Source organism: Vanessa cardui, chromosome 11 (assembly GCF_905220365.1).
Source record: "Vanessa cardui chromosome 11, ilVanCard2.1, whole genome shotgun sequence".
Taxonomy (NCBI): Eukaryota; Metazoa; Arthropoda; class Insecta; order Lepidoptera; family Nymphalidae; genus Vanessa; species Vanessa cardui.
In genome coordinates this window covers 3904960-3927219 of record NC_061133.1, presented here as the reverse complement: position 1 = coordinate 3927219, position 22260 = coordinate 3904960, and the positions used below count along the sequence as shown (strand labels likewise).

Here is a 22260-nt window from a genome sequence, read left to right as displayed (position 1 = left end):
TGCTTTGTTTATACAGATAACGATGTAACAAAAACCCTACTGGATTTAATAATACATACATTTCATAATATATTTGATTTCAATAATACATATACCTACGATATGTATAATTATTAATATTTTTTAATTACAAATTTATATTTAAAAAACTCCGTGACAACAATATTCAAGCGAATAATCAAAAGTGAAATTATTAAATAATAATTATACTAGCATTTGATTGAAATAAATTACTTTAATGTTAATATAAATGAATTCAAAGAAAATTGAATTATATCAAAATTAAATACACATGTTCGATGTCGTTGGCAATTAAAACGTGATTTATATTATTATTTAAATTTTAATATAAATCAACAATTATTACTTTTATTACTTAAACTTTTAAATTGCTATAGACCACCGTCTGGTCTTCAAGGGGCGCCCATATTGGTGTGAAACATGCTTATTTTTTATTATTGAAAGACTACCCATATACATACATATACATAGAAGCCATAATCGAAAGTACGATCAATGCGAAATACTTTTTCTGGTATCCATATATAGGTGCCAAATAAATGACTGTGTAAAATAATAATAATATAATAATGCTTATCTGATGACTTCGAATAGCTACATTATTAGAATAGTTTACAATATAAGCTGAAAGTGCATTTAAGTAATAGAACATTTACGATTAATTCTAGCGCATCTCAATTTATATGTTCTGGTTTGGGTGCTTATAAAATTATTCGTCTCCGATATTTTATTTCGATAATAAAACAAATGAAGGACAGCATATATCCAAAAAACAGTATACAAAAGTGAAGTTTAAAGTCACCCAAGCTAAAAACCTTAAATGTGTAGCTGCTTCGTTTGTTGTTTCTCATGTTATACCAGTAATATATTGTTTCTTTTTGTTTTTTCAACAATCCTGTTTCAAAATGGTAGTGAGCATATCTTTGAAACTTTTTTTGAAGAGGGAATCCCTTTTGTGTGTACATAGAAAATATTAAACCACTTCCAAAAGTAGCTGTCTTCACTTTATTTTTGCCCTTTTCGTCGATGTATCTAAACTCTCTCATATAATATTTATAATCCAAATCAATAGTGTAAAAATCCTTGTTTTTTGCTACAACATCTAAAGCGAATTCTTTTTCACATTTACGAGATGATTTTCCAAAAAAATCGAATTTGTAAACATTCTTAAAGTACATTAACATACCATCGCTTAAACAGGGTGTTAATTCTATAGAGTCCAAATTTTCTGGATTAAATGGTTCTGGTTTGACTTCTTTGGCTGTTAATAAACTGTACAAAGCTGTACTGTAAAAATTGACGATTAAAAATGAAAACCAAATCCAAGCAATAACAATAATTCGTAATTTTTTCATGTGGAACAATTTGTCGCTTATGTTTGCAAAAAGATATCCCCATAATTTAAGCGGTATATTATTATATATTTGGTTGTCTCCGAAATATCGGCTGATCAAAATTGTTGCGACAGTAACACAAACAAATGATAGCAAAATCAAGGCCCAAGTGGTAACGCCGAATGGTCCGTAAAATGTTTTCCAACTATACGTATAACTGGCTGGGGCAAATATTAATAAGTTACCGTAATTGTACCCCCAGATGCAGTCAAATACATCCACGCGATTTTTTAACAATGTAAATCCTCCACTTAGAATACTGGCAGAATCATTTTTTAAATAGCTGAATAAACCAGTAACGGTAAAGTTACGCAAAACCATCCCGGGATTTTCTAAATCGGAACTGAAAACATATTTTAGTGTTATATTTTCTTTTTTCGCGATATTTGCGAGCATCTGTTGTTCGACACCGTACATTTTTTTTCCTAAATAGAAATATTCCTTGTTTGTTTCCAATAAGTAATGTGGTGCATTTTCTAGCGCTGCGATAGTGATTGTACAATTACGAAACTTATCTTCTAAATGCTTGTAGTTCATTTTGATAAAGTCAACAGCTTCGCAGTTCTTTATAATTATAGTTTCATAGAAGGATTTTCCACAGGAATTATTTTTGAACGGATTATAGGTTATTAGTGAGAGTCTTCCATTTTTTGATTTGGTCATCAGTAGAATATTGTAAACGTTTAATTTTAAGAATAATTTAAAGATCTCATCGTGTTCAGACCATTTCAAGTCATGTATTTGTATAATAAACTGTGCTGTTGGTCTCCATCCTATATCTTTTGATAGTTCTTGCAAACCAGAAAGTAGTTGCGCACTGCTTTTTATAGAAATTATGTAGACATCAGACCAAAAAAGCCATTTTTGTGTTTGTATTGATCGGTCAATAAAATTGTAACAGCTTGTATCACTCAGTAATTTTTTTAATAGATCCATGTCAGTAGTTGTAGAAATTATCGAGACGAGAGACCCACAAGGAACGTGTTTGAACATGATGTCTACAGTACAGTCAATTGCATGTTTAAGAAATGAATTGTTTGTTTCGTCTGTATGAGACATGCTATTATATAGGCACATAAGATTCGACGAAGTAGTCGTTAGAATAAAGATAAATGGAATATATATAAGTTTTAATTGCATGATGACCGATACTGTTGTGCGTCTGAACTGCAGATAGTGTCATTTCATGTAAATGTATCAAGCTTTGCTACGAATACTTATTACCTTATCGCATAAAGTTTGAATTATATGTTATTATGCTTCACTGTAAATATGTTTCATATTATTCAAAATAAACAATCCTCGAAATATAAACTTTGAATATACAATGTAGTGGTGTTTGGTACCAAACTATTTTATTAAATGATTTCACATAATGCGTATAAATTGATATTTCTTTTGGTGAATAGCCATGTAAAACTATATAATGTTTAAGTCAATTTTTATGTGCCAAGTGCTGTTCTTTCTCACAAGTATACAGTTACATCGATTTTGAAATCACTTTTACTAAACTACACTTATTACAGAGGTATATTTTATTGGGAATACATTTAATAATTTACGTTTAACAGATGTTATGTGAAATTTATATGGAACAGACTTGGTCAGATAAGACAGCGAGTTTCATGAGGTAGAAATGCATACCCAAAACATATTTTTGACAACGGTCTTAGCAGTTGGTAGACCAAGCTAAATTTAATACACTGTGACAATTCGGAGTGAAGTTCAAAGCGTCCATAGTGACTCTATTATTTAAAATAGGTTGGTATCCCAACAAATGGGCTGAGGCCAATACTATATGGCGGCGTAGGTAATATAAATTTATCTTTATATCGCCAATGCGTCACCAACCTTGGGATATATTGTTGATATATATTTACACTGCTTCACTCACCCTTCGAAACGGAACACGGCAACACTTTGTGTTGTTGTTTGGTGTAAGAATGGTGATGTGATGTGTGGCGGTATACTTAGCAAGGCGTTAATTGCGCTCAGTAGCGAGAGATTGTCGTCTACTGTCGCTTCCAAAGATACACTGGCGTTTAATTTCTGGCATGGTGATTCTAATTTAACTACTTCGTGTACGTAGTAGCCAAATAGGGCATGAGCATTGATGAACTTCGGAACTAGTTAATCAAAAACAAAATCTTGCCCGTATATCCATTTGCCGTCCAGGTCAGATCCTGATATCATTTGGATACTTCTGCCAGATAACTGAGTGAAATGGTTGTATAGTGGAGGTTAAAGTCAAGTTCTCTGCAATGGAAAAAACAAGATAAAAATTTTGGAACGATTGTCAATAGTAAAACGGTTAATAAGGACCTGGAGTCTCCTAAAACAATATTGGTTATTAATTAAACGTTTGGCAATATTATTTTAGGAGAGTCGAGTGTCCCGATAAGATGATGTTCGCTCAGGGCGCCCAAAAACTGCTATCACGAGCAAAACCACCACCAAAGTGAGAAAAAAAAACTTGTACAGTATTAAAAGACAGTCGAAATATACATACAGACATTTGATACAACCATTGGTGCGTGAATTAGATTAGAACTTCATTTATCAGATCTGTGTTAGGATAATTTAGATGACGTATGTATGCGACATTACTATCCATAATCAAACAGGCAAAAATAAAGGCATAGAAAAAAGGCAAAAACTATCGAAAAAGTTGAAGGTAGAAAAGTCGAGTTTGAAAGTCACTTCAAAAAAAGTCAGTCTTCTGTGTCACTATTTTTTGGTATTACGAGGCCTTTCGAAAAACTCGCTACGATTAACTCAATCAATTACCCAATGTTTTTTTTATTTTAAAGTTAAACCCCTTTATAAACCCTTTTTTGAATCTACGACTATTTTTATAGATGTATGGAGCCGTAGTTTTATAGATGTATGGAATTTTAAGAACAATGACGCAGAAAATTTTATGAGCGGATTACAGGGCCCATTTGCAAAGAAAGAAGAGACAGTTTTATGAAGCAGATTTCGTTCTTCTTGAAGAAATTTGTCATCCGGAAAGCATGCTTTGGTTCATGTTTTGCAGTTTAATAACATACTAACTTTATATTAAATATTGAAATCGTATTTAGTGAAACATGTACATAGTTCTTATATATTATTTACTTTATGAAACAGCCTGGAGGCTATCATCTCATTTCCAAGGTGTGCAGTCAACTAGAAATTCATTAGTGTTGTAATATTCTTTCCCCTTAATATTTTATAAATATACTATATTAAGATTATTAGCAAATATTGAACAGTTGAATAATGAATCGTATTGTGTTGTATTTAATTAATCAAACGACTACTAATTAATATAAACTTTATTTAATCATTAAAATTAAATACATTATTCGCCAATCTCAAGAAAGCCTTCGAAGAATTTGAAGGTAGTTTCAATTTCTTGAAAATCTGTTTATATATTTTTTGTCTTACTTATTCGATTTTTTACTTTAATTTGTTGTTTGTGTAATCGGAATCTTTTCTCTTAAATCTTCAAATTATCGTTTTATTAACTGTTGTTTTTTTGTACAATTACTGTAGAGATTTAATACTTTGTACCAATTATGCATTATATATGGGTAAATTATTTGTGCTTACTTAAGAAAAAGGTGCGATTAAGTTTTTCAACCGACTTCCAAAAGGAGGAGGTTATCAATTCGTCTGTATTTTTTTTTTTTTTTTTTTTTTTTATGTTTGTTACCTCATAACTTTTCACTGGGTGGACCGATTTTGATAATTTTTTTTTGTTTGAAAGGTAGTGCTTCCCGTGGGGTCCCATTTTTTTTATTTTTTTTTCCGATGATGGTATCCATGTGAAAACGACATAAGTCTTAAATTTGCATTATGTATATGCGCGACAAATAGGTGAATAACTGAAAATCACGTTAACCAATTTTGATAATTCTTTTTTTATTATAAAATATATACTTCAAGGGTAATTTGGTGAAAGTTTGGTAAGGTTCTGAGCACAGGATCCATGACAAAGTAACGGAACGGAAGGGAACGGAACAATTCTGAGGAGCACGTTAGCGATACTCGGTCGAATCTTTTATTTATAGGTTATTTGGATATTTGAGTCACCTTCTGTAATGTGGTTATGTTTATGTAATTATCATAGTCGAATATTATAATCAACTAGGTACCCACCCCGGCTTCGCACGGGTGCAATACTGATACTAAATATACTACAGAATTTGTTTATATACGACATCACATCGCAAACTTCTAAAATTATCAGTGTTTCTTTACTATATTGTTCATGTATTATATACACAAACCTTCCCCTTGAATCACACTATCTTTTAAAAAAAACCGCATCAAAATCCGTTGCGTAGATTTAAAGATATAGGGACAGAGAAAGCGACTTTGTTTTATACTATGTAGTGATGGAACTCCTATACGGCTCGCAGTTAGGGTGCGATATGGGGCAGAATTTCTTACTATCTTTAATCAAATTTTGTGTATGTGATGTGATGTCATATGATGTAAGAAATATAGTTGGTCTTTTTCAAAGTTTCTTTGCTGAGTTCGATTACAGCTCTTTCGAGGGATCCTTGTAGTTTACGCCGCGTGACGTATTAAATCCGCATTTTCGAAAGTCTATTTTTGCTTTATTCGCAAGTTTCCTTTGAAATTGTCCTCGAAGTAGTTTCTGACTCATATAAACGGAACGCTTAATCTATACATATTAAAAAAAATTAGTTAGTCAACATCAGCTTCACTTAAAATCAAAAAATAAATAAAATTTTAACAAAAAGAAAAACCGACTTCAAACAAAACACTATTTTAAAACAAATGAATATGCACGAAAAAGTAATAAAAATAATTGCGTATTCAACATATTTTTTAGAGTCTTCCTAAGTTAAATGAAATGAAAAATATTAGACTACTTAAAAGTCGATTAACGATTATATCATGTAGTTATAATTATTGTTATATTTGGAGTCGGTGTCAGCCAATAAAACCCTACAGTATATCTATCAAAAAACAATACGAGAATACTTTAACAAATATGTTTTTTACAAATTACCTTTTACACAATAATATATTGGATTAATCAAGGGGCTCGTATCGCTTCTTTCTTTTGATTGTTGGGGCAAGGGCACCGTGGCTGACACCGGCTCCAAATATACCAATAACTATAACTACATGATATAATCGTTAATCGACTTTTAAGTAGTCTAATATTTTTCATTTCATTTAACTTAGGAAGACTCTAAAAAATATGTTGAATACGCAATTATTTTTATTACTTTTTCGTGCATATTCATTTGTTTTAAAATAGTGTTTTGTTTGAAGTCGGTTTTTCTTTTTGTTAAAATTTTATTTAACATATGTTTATGTAGGATATCAACTTTAACTTCGATTTGGAATAAAATAAAACACAAGTGTGAAAAATATTCCATTTATTTTACATAAATATAATAATACATTAAATCGTTGTCAGACATTTAATTTCTAAATTATGAGGGAACAATATTTTCCAATCAATACGAATAACGTTCTGAATTCTATTAACAAAATATGTACATATTATATATAAAAAAGAATAATATAAGCAGCATAAATAATATTTCTAACAATCATATAAATTGAGGTAAGTACATCACACAAATTAAAACTGTTTGAAAGGATCGTCGCAAAACCCATTGTCATTTTACCCGAATACATGTCAACCAATAGGGCTTGACACCTGGCAAATCTACCATCGACATGCCTAAGACATTCGATAGGGTAGGTACCAAGAAATATAGTTTGGCAGGCTATTAGAAATCAAAATATCCCGGAGTATTATTATATGTAACTCTAATGTAAGATATGTGCTAAAACCCTAAAAGTTGTAAAATCCCAGCAGGCCTTGGCGAGTATATTATTATATGGTATATACTTGGCGAGTATATTTTATTGCCTTAAGTATATTATTAATCAATCAGTGCATGGACACTGATTACACGAGCCATACAAAATACAGCAATAGAGTGTATGCATTATGCAAACGATATAATTCTATTGGTGAAAAATGCACAAAGCTATACAAGCCTACATGAAACACTCAAACGATGGGTGACACATATAGTAAAGTAAAACCGAATATTTGGATATTTGTCTTCGGTGGAACAGAAAAGCACCCTTGTAAATCCAAAGTAGACAACTTCATATAGATTCAGTTCTTACCACTGATGCGAATATCAAAAAGTACGTACCAAAAACGCCTGAAACGGAAATTGCTTTTGAGTGTTCTATGTGATCGTAAAATGTCCATTCGAGTAAAGAGAAAAGTTTATAAAGAACAGATCATTCTGGTGAAGACATACAGAGAAACCCGACTCTGGCTGAACTGGAGAGGGTTTTAACGACGAAAAAGATGCATTTCAAGGCGCATACTTTCGTCATAATATATTATGACGAAAGGAAGCTTTTCTTCGAATAGTCCTCTTACACCTGTCATGAGGATACAGTCATTAAATATTTCTTGGATTGGGTGAACCAAATATTTGGCATATTTGGTCCATCCAATATATACCTTTATTGCCAAAGTGACCTTATAAATTTCCAAACATATTGTATATATATTTTTTTGTTTTTTTAGCAAGCGTTTATTACTGTACGTTTTATTTTTTTTCAATCATAAAACTAATAATGGAAAGGGTGTAACCAATGAACAATATGCTAAAGTGAACCTTAAAGTCGGACAAACTAAGAGCAGGAAATGTAGAACCAACGCGTTTGGTTTTTCTTATGTTATACCAGTGGTATATTGTTTCCTTTTGTTTTTTCAACAATCCTGTTTCGAAGTGGTAGAGAGCATATTTTTGAATTTTTTCTTTGAAAGGGAATCCTTTTTTAATGTACAAGACGTATATTATATCAGTGTCAAATTGTTTCTTATTCAATTTATTGTTACCCTTGTCATCGATATATTTAAACCGTCTCATGTAATACCTATAATCCATTTCAATGGTGTAAAATTTATCGCTATTTGCTACTTTATCTAAAACGAAATATTGTTTACATTCACTGGGCGATTTTTTAAAATAACTGAAGTTATAATTATTATTAAAGAACGAATAAATGTCCTTGCTTATACAGGGCTTTAATGGTATAGAGCCCAAACTCTTTTGAGTAAATATTTCTCGTCTGGTCTCTTTGGCCGTTAACAAACTGTACAGAGCTGTGCTGTAAAAATTGGCTATTAAAAATGTAAACCAAATCCAAATGATGACAATCAGTCGTATTTTTTTCCTGCGGAACAATTGTTCGCTTGTGTTTGCGAAAAGATATCCCCATAATTTAAGCGGTAAGTTATTATAAACTTGTTGTTTCCGAAATATCGTCTGACCAAAATAGTCGCGAGAGTAACAAAAATGAAGGATATCAAAATTAAAACCCAAGTGGTAATGCTGAATGGTTGATAAACCGTTTTCCAACTAAACTCTTTTTGGACTGGTGTAAATAAGAATAACTTCCCGTAATCGTATCCCCAGATGCAATCAAATAGGTCTAGACGATTCTTCATCGGTGCGTATCCTCCAGCAACAATACTGACAGAATCATTTTGTAAATAGCTCAATAATCCAGTAACAGTAAAGTTAGGTAAAACGATCCCGGGGCGACTTTGTTCTGATCTGAATATATATTTAAGTGTTATGTTCTCTCGTTCTGCGATATTTGCGAGCATCTGTTGTTCTGTACCATACATGTTTTCTCCCAAAAAGGAGAATTCTTTGTTTGATTCCGACAGGAAGTGTGGTACATTTTCTAACGCTCCGATAGTGATTGTACAATTATGAAATTTATCTTCTAAATGTTTGTAGTTAATTCTGATATCGTCAACAGCTTCGCAGTTCTCTATACTCATCGTTTCATCGAAGGATTTTCCACAGGTATTGTTTTTGAACGGATTGTAGGTAATCAGTGAGAGTTCTCCTTTTTTTGATTTTGTCATCAGAATAATATTATAAACGTTTAATTTCAAGAATAATTTAAAGATCTCATAATATTTTATCCATTTGGCGTCATATAATATAATAATGAATTGCGCTGTTGGATTCCACGCTATATCTCTTGATAATTCTTGCAAGCCTGAGTGTAGTTGACTGTCTTTTATGGTAATTATATAGACATCAGATCTAATAAGCCATTTTTGTGTTTGGAGCGACCGGTCAATTAAGTTGTAGCAATTTTTATCGCTCAATAACTTATTCAATGATTCCATATATTTAATACGGGAAATGATTGTGATGAGAGTACCACAGGGGACATGTTTATATGCTATAACAGATATACAGTCGATGGCGGTTTTTAGAAATAATATTCTTTTATATTTAGCGTATTGTTGTCTAAAAGGTTCGATGATGTACTATCAAGAATAATTATGATGGGAATGCATATAAGTTTTAATTTCATTGTTACTAACAATATTTTACGTTTCGACGTGTACAAAGCGTGACTAATCAAATACTATTCACGCCATATTATAAAATTATTAATATTATTTCCTGTCAGGGTAAATATGAAATGAATTGTTCAATTATTTGCTGTCAAAAAATAACCGCGGTAATCTTTTTCTAATATAATATTTACATACCATACACTGTAGATCAATCATTCTCGCCGCATGATAAATATGTATAGTTTAATTTTCATTTCCGTAAGATTTGTGTTAGTCGGCTTCAGAAAGTAAGATAGTGGTTATTGATTCAATTCTAAGCTTGTTATTTTATATTTTTGACGAAGTTTTTGCCGATTACGAAGAAATTCTGACGATATTTGTTTAAAGTCAAAGTCAAAGTCAAAAACCTTTTTTCAAAATAGAAGTGAAGAATTACACTTTCTTATTGATAGTCAAAAAATCTACCGTCGGTTTCGAATTTAACACCTCAGGCCTGAGAAGAACCAGCGAAAGAAACTCAGCGGGATCAATTGTTTCTTGGAAACGCTAGGGTAGAAAAATAGGTGTTTACATTTGAAGAAAATATCAGGTGTAGTGACGCAAAAAATGGGTAAAGTTTAAGCTTGAATGGATGCAGAACCTAGAAGTTCCCTATTCAAATCCCGTGTTTTCTTCTAATTATGATTTATCCAGAATAAAAAAGTATATCATTTAAATTTTTACACGGAACAGTTTTTGCAATAGATATCATAAAAGTAATTAAAACCCTTTCATATTAAGAAATTAACAACATATGGCTCATTCAGCACTTCTCTAATATGCTTCCTATTTCTGGGAAAAATTACTTAAATATTATGGTATTAAAAGTAAAACTTAATCAAATTAGTTTATACCTCAGTCTCCAATGAAAAATTGAAGACTTGTAAGAGTCAAGCAAGTTTTCATTAATGGAATAAAGTCTGGATCCACGTCGAAAATGGGTGTTCCACAAGGACCAGTTTTGGGCCTATATCTAGTATGTTATATATAAATGATCTTTCTTTTTATGTTTAAGAAATTTGTGATACAGTGTTGTTTCCTGAAGGTACATCACTGGTTTTTAAGGTCAACAGGAAAAAACTGACGATGACGATGTGAACAGTGCTAAGGCAATGTACAATGTACAACACACGATTGCTTCACAGTAGAATGCTCAAAAAAACCAAAAGTTTAGTTTCTATTATTCTACGTATTATTAGAACAGCGCTTCCGTCGTGTGAAGTGCCTATAAATATTGCTTAGATAAATTTTATACAAAGGGAATGCTTACAGTTTCGTGACACAATTTATTGGGATTTGGAATTTGTAGTGTAGCCCAAAAAGTAGATGATCTAGAAAAATGGCTATATTAAATTTGAAAGCTAATTCCGGATTATTATTCGAGTAATCTAAACTTAAACTTGTAATGATAAACGAATCGAATCAAATTAAAATGTACCTATTTCTTCTAAAATAATTTCAAAAATACTATTATTCGTCAGTTACTACAAGGAACGGCTTCTTCAAAAACAGCCGGCAATTTTTTCAGGCCTAGCAATCATTTAATCCATGAGTTTTTATCAAATATATAATTTAAAAAATATATATACAAATTAGATTATTTATGAACCTAAGACAGGTTTAAAATTTAACAATTACAAATTACAGGAGTAATAAACATGAATAATATGCTCCATTTTAATGAGCTTTAAATATATTAATTAATGTGTATGAAATGTTTCGCAAGTATTCAGGGTATTACTAGTGTTATAAAACCAAATAAAACACAATAATTAACAAAATGCTTTACTATATTTGTTTATATATAAATATAAAGCTTCAGTGTTAGTATAGATGATTGCTTTATTCAAAAACATGAATTAAGACGAAGAGACGAAGTATCAGTTCAGACTAATTGTTTACTATAGACGTTAAAATGATTTAATAAGAGTAAAGAGTAAAGAGTAGAGTAAGGGTAAGTCCCCAGTTTACCGACATCTGCCTAAAAATTGGACAGTAAGTTTCATCAGGTTGAATTCCATATTTATATCCTTCGAAGCGGTCTAATAAGGGTGACGGTGAAGGGTGAACATTGCCCATAGATATTGTTGCCCGAAGAAATTTTCTTTTTACGGAAATATGCTTCAAACAATGGAAAACTATAATGACATTTTTCTTAAAATACATGAAGTTACACTGGTCCACAAACCTCGTATACCGGAATGCTGCAATATATGATCAGTGGTACTTCCCTAGACGAGCTTGCGCCATAGAATGAAGGGAATTTTTAAATGATGGAATATTGTGATTTAAGTTTTGATATTGACTACATTTTAGAAATTAAGCTGATACTTAATCTAATAAATAATCATGGCGACTATATTGACTGTTACAAGGCTGATATTAATGAGCACAGCAGTTGGGATCTTGATGAATTTGTTTCTTTTCTTAAGGTAAAAAATAAACTGTATAAGCATATTTGACCAACATTCATAAAAGAAGAAGTATCACGCGTCAATCAAACATAAATAAATCATTTTTAAAACGACTACTGAAATATAAAGCAAATGTTTAAGCCGATAGGTCGTAGAAGACATTTAAATTCTGTAAAGAAAATCATCACAGAAAGTATCATCACGGAACAAGAAAGATTTTATGCTCAAATAATGAATATCATTGAATATTTGAGTTCCCGGAATACCATATCGAGTGAATCCGATGAAGAATATTATTTATTTGGTGTTTGTCATTTTATGTTTAGACTACAGGTGTTATTAAGAAACCCCGAGAATCCCCCCTAGGTGTTGGAGGCCAGCATAGGCGGGTCGACCGTCAGGGCGTCACGGTAGCATGCGTAAGCGATCCCGTGGCGCCCGCCGAAAGACGGAGAGGGTACCGCTGGTTTTTTAGTGGGTAAACCCGGTGGTCCTGGGTGCACTCGGCGTCCAGGAAACTGGGGAGTCCCACACACCCCCCCACTTCCATCATGTGGGGGAAGCGCGTAAAGCGTTTTTTCAGCGAAAAAAAAAAAAAAAGGTGTTATTAAGAAAAACAAAGTTTTCATAATGCTATGTCCCTTGTGCTTGTAGTTTCACATGCTATTGATTTATTGAACTATTAACTTTTATAGAATTATATCACTAAGTTTATGAAGTCATAGATATATGCTTATAAGTTTTTTAAATTTTACTTTTTATTTCAATAATAAAACAAACGAAGGAAAGGACGTATCCAAGAAACAATATACTAAAGTGAACTCTAAAGTCGGACAAACCAAACTTCGTAAATGTAGGGCTACCGTGTTTAGATTGTTTTATGTTATACAAGTGATATATTGTTTTTTTTTGTTTATCCAGTAACCCTGATTCGAAGTGATAGTGCGCATATTTTTGAAACTTATTTCGTAAAGGAAATCCTTTTTTTGAGTATAGAATGAACATTACATCGTTGTCAAAATGTTTCATTCTCAATTTGCTGACACCATTGTTGTCAACATATCTAAACTTTCTCATATAATATCTATGATCCATATCAACGGTGTAAAATTGATCACTATTTGCTACTTTATCTAAAGCTAAATATTGCTGACATTCACTAGGTGATTTTCCAAAAAAAGTGAAATTGTAATTATTTTTAAAATACGAAAAAATAGCGTTGCTTATACATGGCTTCAGTGACATTGAGTCCAAACCCTTTTGAGTAAATGTTTCTGGTCTGGTTTCTTTGGCCGTTAACAAACTGGACAAAGCTGTGCTGTAAAAATTGGCGATTAAAAATGTAAACCAAATCCAAACGATGACAATAATTCGAAACTTTTTCATGCGTAACAATTGATCGCTTGTATTTGCGAAAAGATATCCCCATAATTTCAGCGCTAAGTTGTCATACAGTTGGTTGTTTCCGAAATAACGAGTGACCAAAATAGTTGCGAAAGTAACAAAAATGAAAGATAATAAAATTAAAACCCAAGTGGTAACGCTGAAAGGTCGATAAACCGTTTTCCAAGCAAACTCTTTTTGGACTGGTGTAAATAAGAAAAACTTCCCGTAATCGTATCCCCAGATGCAATCAAATAAGTCTAGACGATTCTTTATCGGTGCGAATCCTCCTGCAACAATACTGGCAGAATTATTTTGTAAATATTTCAATAAACCAGTTGCGGTATGGTTAGGTAAAACGATTCCAGGTTCACTTTGTTCTGATTTGAAAATATACTGTAGTATTACATTCTCTCGTTCTGCGATATTTGCCAGCATCTTTTGTTCAACGCCGTACATTTTTTTTCCTAAATATTCCTCGCTTGTTTCCCATAAGAAATGTGGTACATTTTCTAGCGCTGCGATAGTGATTGTACAATTACGAAATTGATCTTCTAAATGCTTGTAGTTCATTCTGATATTATCAACTGCATTGCAGTTTTTTATACTGATCGTTTCATCCAAGGATTTTCCACATGTATTATTTTCGAATGGACTATAGGTAATTACTTTGAATTCACCATTTTTCGACTGTGTCATCAGGAGAACGTTATAAATGTTTAAATTAAAGAATAGTTTGAAAATCTCATCATATTTGACACATTTGGAGTCGTATATTACAATAATGAATTGTGCTTTTGGATTCCACCCTATATCTCTTGATAATTCTTTGAAACATGAGTGTAGTTGTCCACTGTCTTTTATGGAAATTATATAGGCATCAGGCCAAATAAGACATTTTTGAGTTTGGGGTGACCGGTCAATTAAGTTGTAGCAATTTTTATCGCTCAATAACTTATTCAATGATTCCATATATTTAATACGGGAAATGATCGTAATGAGAGTACCACAGGGGACATGTTTATATGCTATAAGAGATATACAGTCGATGGCGGTTTTTAGAAATAAGTCGTCGGTTTCTTCTATATTTAGCGTATAGTTAAACAACTCTAAGAGGTTCGATGATGTACTACAAAGAATAATTATGATGGGGATGCATGTACGTTTTAATTTCATTATTACTGACAATATTTTAGGTGCGTCTCGACGTGTACAAAGCGTGAGTGTAAGTCAAATACTGTCATAAATAATATTCACCTCATGGTATAAAATTACACATACTATTTATTTTCAGTGTAAATATGAAATGATTTGTTCAATTATATATTATCAAAAAATAATCGTGGTAAGCTTTTTTTGATATAATATTTATTTTCCCATACATTGTAAATCAATCATCTTCGCCGCATGATAAAATATAGGTAGTCTTTTGACATGTCCTTAAGACTAGTGTTAGTCGGCTTCAGAAAGTAAGAAAGTAGTTATTGATTAAATTTTAATCTTATTAGGTATTTTGTATTTTTAACGGAATCTTTGCCGATTATGAAGAGATTCTGATTATATTTTTAACGTTATATGTTGGTAACGTTAGGTTAGGTTAGGTTAGGCTAATCAACTACACTTATATACTTATAGTATACTTGCATACTTTCTTATTTACTAAGATTATAAATGCGAGAGTAACTCTGTCTGTCTGTCTTTCTCACTTTCACTCCTGCCGGACCGGTTTAAATGAAATTTGGCAAAAAATACTCCAGAGTCCGAGAAAGTACACAGGAGTTTTAATTGGAAAAAGTCTTGTAAAGGATTGAAAGGGGTTGAAAGGTTGTATGAGATTATTAACTATTTTAAAACTAGAAGCATAAGACTTATATTTTAAGCTGTTGAACTACACTTATGACATGTCATATCATAACACCTAGGTTTCTACCCCTAAGGGAATTAAATTATTGGTGAAAGTATGTATGAAAGTCCGTAATTTTTTAAGTTAGAAACAAGAAACTGTTTTTTCGGGATACTGATTAAAAAAGAGTACATACTTATTTAAGCGTTTCTAAATAATCTACCCCTAAGGCGGTGATATAAGGGTTGATAGTTTTTATGGAAATGTTTTAAGTTAAGAATATGAAACTTTATTTTTGGGATGTTGATTAAAATAAGTACAGTTACCTTAAGATCTATTTTTGTGCACTCAGTATGAGCGATAATCTGCTTTACGATCGAGAATGACAAATTGCGTCGCAATGATTCGATGTTTAGATTCAAAAAGTTTACTAAGAATTTAAAACTCTATAAAGGGATAAATAAAACTAGCTATAACGGATTTGAATCGCTTATATTAATTATTTTTAACATCTCGACGTTTCGAGCACTTTACGGTGTTCGTGGTCACGGGTAGACTACCCGTCGGGATGTTAAAAATAATTAATATACGCGATTCAAATCCGTTATAGCTAGTTTTATTTCAATGTGTAATCGCGAAAATTTAAGACAACATTAAAGGGATAAATTTGAAAACTGACGAAAGTTTTCTTACTCTGACTATACATACGTATTTAAGCAATTACTCTATTCCAATAGGAATAGAAAAAAAGATAAATAAACAACTTTGAATTGACATGACGTTTGAGTTACACTAGTGACGAGAAAATTGTTGATTGAATGGATGCTTAGGAACGACATATTTTATTAATATTAACCGTAATGATATGTTATTTTAAATAAATAAAAACATATATATAAATTGAAGATAAGTTCCATATTCTAATATTTAGGTAGCAGAATTTTAAGTCATAAAAAGTGTTCGTTATCTTTTAATAAAATCGCAAATAGCCTTATTAACTCATCAATAGGTAGTTATACTCACAATTTTATTTAAACTAATAGATTTTTATTCCCGTATAAAATAATAGTATTTTTACCGCACATAAGGTAACTTTCTACATTTTTTTACAAATATTTCGTATTCCATACTATTTTTCTATATACTACTAATATTACTGTATACTATTATATGATTGGTTTATAACCAATCATATAAATATATAATATTTAAGAAGAAATAAAAAATGTCTGTTAAAACTAAAATAATATATTTTTTTATCTGTATCAATTTATTTATTCTCTATTTGTTTAGCGACAAGCCATGCATTTTGTTCCTTCATCGAAAAATGGCGTTTTCAATGTCGGCAAAACTATTTTCGTTACTTTGGAAGTAAAATTAAAGTGGAGTTACGCAGTTGCGTGAAATATTGTTCCATTACAAATAAATTTATATTAATCAAGAACTGTTTGTAGTAAATCATATAGCGGACTTATCAAGAAAACACTTGTGATATTGAAAAGTACGGTTTGTTTTGGTTTTTCCTATTTTAATTGAAATAGAGTGTATAGGGGCTTAAAAAAGGTTGTCATTTTTTATATAGGTAAGTCTGAAAGTCTGTATTTTTTTAAGTTAGGACCATGAAATTTTATATATAATACTTAATCAAGCTTTTCTGTATATTTTCCGCCTAAGGATGGAAATAGGGGTTGACATTTTGTAGCAAGGATATTCTTGAAGACCGCTATTTTCGAAGCCAGAAGTATGAAACTTTATTTTTAGGCTACTGGTTGAAAATGGGTAAAAACATGGATCAATTTTGGGGATATTTCTTTTAAGGTATTTGTTAAACAGTGTTGTTTGCTGTCTGTACTTCACTGATTTTTATGGTCATCAGGAAAAAACTGACGATGACGATGTGAACAGTAAGGCTTTTAGGCTCAAAAAATAAAATGTTTAGTTTTTACGATGGAAGCGCTATTCTAATAATACCTGGTATAAGGTATTATTAGAATAGCGCTTCCATCGTGTATAAATATTGCTTAGATTTGTGATGGTAAAATTTTTAGAAAGCGAATGCTTATACTTTTATAATGCAATTCTATTGCGTTTTGGAATTTGTTAAGCAAAGTACCCTAAAAAATAACTGTAGTAATCTGTTATGGTTTGCTCATTCAGTCTAAAAAAGCGGAACGAATATAGTTGCTGAAAAAGCATTATTTGTCGCTCAATTATTTAGTGTTTTTCACTTAGACGCGATTTCGGTACAGTTGAGTTAAAATGACCCACCCGCTCATACTTTTCTTTTAAGTCAATTAGAGTTTACAGATTAAAAGTAATTATACAGTTGGTCGATACATACGCATTATATTTTATGTGTCAGTTGGGTTAAAATAGGCAGCAGTAAAAATGGTTAATTGGAGACATCAACTATTTATTGTGATGTAGTTAAATGATAATAATAAATTTGAAAGTGAATTCCGTATTTATTATTAGAGTAGAGTTAGAAACAGAAAACTGTAAAGATAATAAACGAATCTCTCAGGTCCAGCCAATGATGGTTGATGATCAAAAAATCCAAAATTTCAAAATAATAATGAGTGTTAGTCAAATAGGTGCATAATTTGAAACATAGTAACAGTCTTGTTTAAAATTCAACAATTACAAATTTCAAGAGTTATAAGCATGAATAATATGCCCCATTTTAAATGAGCTTTAAATATATTCATTAATGTGTATGAAATGTTACGCAAGTATTCAGGGTATTACCAGTGTTATAAAACCAAATAAAACACAATAATTAATAAAATGCTTCACTATATTTATTTATATACAAATATTAAGCTTCAGTGTCAGTATAGATGATTGTTTTATTCAGAAGAGATTCCTTTGACATTTAAAGGTTTAGTGAAACGAATTAAGACGAAGCGAAGTCCCAGTTCAGACTAGTTATTAATTATAGATGGTTGAATGATTGAATTATGGAAAGTGCCCAGAGTATCGACACCTGCCCAAACCCTGAATAATGAGTTTAATTATGTTGAAATGCATATTTTATATCATTATGGAGGGAAGTTCCGGACACACGGCGCTCCTATAACAAAATCGCTACTACCAGCTATCTGCGACTGGTCGGGGATATATGACTATATGAGCATATATAATAGGAGGATCTGGGTGAGGACTCAGGTGAGCATGTTCCACCAAATGTGGCCATCCGCTTCGTGACCGTTGACAAAGTTACTCCACCACATATCACAGAGCAAGAGATGGAGATGGTCCTGGATCGTTTGAGGCCAGAACTACACCACTGGATCCAGACAGAGTTCCAGGACGTGCTCTGCGTGACGTACACAAAAACCTAAGAGGAAGGTTTCGGAAACTGTTTTACGAGTGTGATTTCCAGTGGATAGTTCCTGAAGCTGTGAATGAGGAAAAGTTGGTCCTATTGCCGAAGGAGGGACGTCCTCTTTGGCACATAGGCGGATTGTGCTGCTGAATGAGGCGGGCAAACTCATTGAGAAGATTCTTGTTGCTCGTCATGTTAGGCACCTCGAGGAGGTGAGACCGGATCTCTCAGAGGCCCAGTACGGGATCGGGGCGGGTCGCACAGTTAACGATGCCCTGAACGCTCCGAAGACCCGGACGGTCTCAAGGGAACGTAGTCCGAAGGCGGTGGCTCAAGAAAACGTAGTCCTTGATACCTCCAGGATCGGGTGATACTTTGGGATTCCGGGTGGAAGCGAGGTCATCTAAGACTGGTGGAAGTGGAGCGAGACAGGGCTCTAGCCCAGCGAATCTTAATTAGAAGGTGGAAAGAGGATCTGGGGACTCCCTCGGAAGGCCTGGTGACAGTAGACCCCGCTTCAGTCGCTGGATGGAATAAAGACTCAGCAAACTCTCATTCAGGTTGACACAGAGTCACGAGTGCGACACTTCTTTGGACACGCCCTGTCACATCCTGATTAATTTCGCCGCATGGGAGCTTCAGCGGCATTCCCTGGCGGCCATTATAGGTGGAGAGATCTCGCTGCCGAACGTAATAAACGTGTTAATCGACAGCAAGAGTAGCTAGAAGGAAATGGTTGTTCTATGAAAACGTTGTGGCATAAAAGACAACCGCGGAGCGGAAGCGTGAGAATAGTGCTGCTGACCCACTTCGCCGAAGAAGACCGGGGAGAGGGCGTCTTCGATATGGACGCCTTCTCCTCCCAATAAAACCCTCTAAGAAGTGGAGGCCCGCAGAGGTGAGAACGGCAGGGTCCAGTGACGTGCTCCGAAAATGTGGAGCGCTAGTTTTTTAGTGGGTAGGCGGCCTGGGAGCTATAATATTATCCCTTGTTCCTGTAGTTATACTGGCAATGGGTTTGTGTAGTGCTGGATACGTGCTTGTAAGTTATATTTAGTTATATTTATTTATTTCAATAATAAAACAAATGAAGGAAAGAATGTATCCAATAAACAACATACTAAAGTGAACTCTAAAGTCAGATAAACCAAACGTGGTAAAAGTTGGGCTACCGTGTTCAGAATGTTTTAAGTTATACAAGTGATATATTGCTTTTTTTTGTTTTTCCAATAACCCTGATTCGAAGTGGTAGCGAGCATATTTTTGAAATTTATTTCGTAAAGGTAATCCTTTTTTTAAGTATAAAGTGAACGGCATATCATTATCAAATTGTTTCAGTTTCAATTTGCTGACGCCATTTTTGTCAACATATTTAAACTTTCTCATATTATATCTATGATCTATATCAACAGTGTAAAATTTATCACTATTTGCTACTTTATCAAAAACGAAATTTTGCTGACATTCACGAGGCGATTTGTCAAAAAAAGTGTAATTGTAATTATTTTTAAAGTACGTAAAAATAGCGTTACAAATACAGGGCTTCAGTGACATTGAGTCCAAACTCTTTTGAGTAAATGTTTCTGGTTTCGTATCTTTGGCCGTTAACAAACTGTACAGAGCTGTGCTGTAAAAATTGGCGATTAAAAATGTAAACCAAATCCAAACGATGCCAATCATTCGTAATTTTTTCATACGTAACAATTGTTCGCTTGTGTTTGCGAAAAGATATCCCCATAATTTCAGCGGTAAGTCGTTATACAATTGGTTGTTTCCGAAATATCGACTGACCAAAATAGTCGCGAATGTAACACAAATGAAAGATAGAAAAATTAAAACCCAAATGGTTACGCTGAATGAGCGATAAACCGTTTTCCAAGTAAACTCTTTTTGGACTGGTGTAAATAAGAAAAATTTTGCATAATCGTATCCCCAGATGTAATCAAATAGTTCTAGACGATTCTTTATCGGTCCGTATCCTCCAGCAACAATACTGACAGAATCATTTTGTAAATAGTTCAAAAAACCAGTAACAGTGAAGTTAGGTAAAACGATCCCGGCGTCGTTATTTTCTGATTTTAAAATATACTGTAGTGTTAAATTCTCTTGCTCTGCGATATTTGCGAGCATCTGTTGTTCTAAGCCATATATTTTTTTTCCTAAAGTTTCCTCGCTTGTTTCTGATAAGATATGTGGTGCACTATCTAGCGCTGCGATAGTGATTGTACAATTACGAAATTTATCTTCTAAATGCTTGTAGTTCATTCTGATAGTGTCAACAGCTTCGCAGTTTTTTATATTAATTGTTTCATAGAAGGATTTTCCACAGGAATTGTTTTTGAACGGATTATAGGTAATTAGTGAGAGTCCTCCATTTTTTGATTTGGTCATCATGAGAATATTATAAACGTTTAATTTTAAGAATAGCTTAAAGATCTCATCACGTTCGGACCATTTCAAGTTATGTATTTGTATAATAAACTGTGCTCTTGGATTCCATGCTATGTCTCTTGAAAGTTCTTGCAAACCTGAATGTAATCGCTCACTGTTTTTTATAGAAATTATGTAGACATCAGACCAAATAAGCCATTTTTGTGTTTGTATTGATCGGTCAATAAAGTTGTAACAGTTTGTATCACTCAGTAACTTATTTAATGGATCCATGTCAGTAGTTGTAGAAATTATCGAGACGAGAGAGCCGCAAGGAACGTGTTTGAACATGATGTCTGCTGTACAGTCAATTACATGTTTAAGAAATAAATTAGTGCTTTCTTCTGTAGTTGATATATTATTATAAAGGTGTATTAGATTTGATGTAGTAATAGTAAAATATATAATAATTGGAATACATATAAGTTTTGATTGCATTGTTACATGCACTGACCATATGACCGGACGCATAAAAATTGTAACTGTGAGTTATGGAGTCATCCTTTGTATCAAATACGAATTACCTTATCGTATCAAATTATATTTCTTTTAAAATAAATACGAAATGATGTTGATTCAAAACAATGTATCAAAATTATGTATAATAATAATTAATGGTTAAACCTAATATTTACTTTTTAATACATTGTAGATCGAGCGATATATTTTAATAAACATATTGTCGTATATATGTTATGTACTAATACTTTATCTGAAATACATTTAATATTTTTGTATACAATATACACACAGCAGTATATAAGGATACAATCATACATTTTTACACGTTCAATCAATGTATATTATAATTTTTGATATAATAAAAAGTATTAGCCTTAGCCTATTAATAATTCCTAGGACTAAAATAATATGTTTGCGGTAGTTATTAATCTGTTAACGTAAATATTGAATTAATTTATTTCGTGTTTTAATTCAAATAAATTATGATGGAAATTTTAACTGATCAAATATCAATTTATGTACATTGACTTGTACCATAAAATAGTACGTATATTTTA

General features: G+C 32.3%; 1 protein-coding gene across 1 annotated transcript; it reads right to left on the bottom strand.

Moving 5' to 3' along the window:
* Positions 1 to 633: 633 nt before the first annotated feature.
* LOC124533379 lies at positions 634 to 9270 on the bottom strand. Its single transcript, XM_047108605.1, has 4 exons — positions 9027 to 9270; positions 3310 to 3541; positions 837 to 2232; positions 634 to 645 (listed from the first exon to the last, which is right to left on the bottom strand). Exons 1-4 carry the CDS (start codon positions 9268 to 9270, stop codon positions 634 to 636), a joined length of 1884 nt encoding a protein of 627 aa, XP_046964561.1.
* Between the last annotated feature and the right edge of the window lie 12990 nt (positions 9271 to 22260).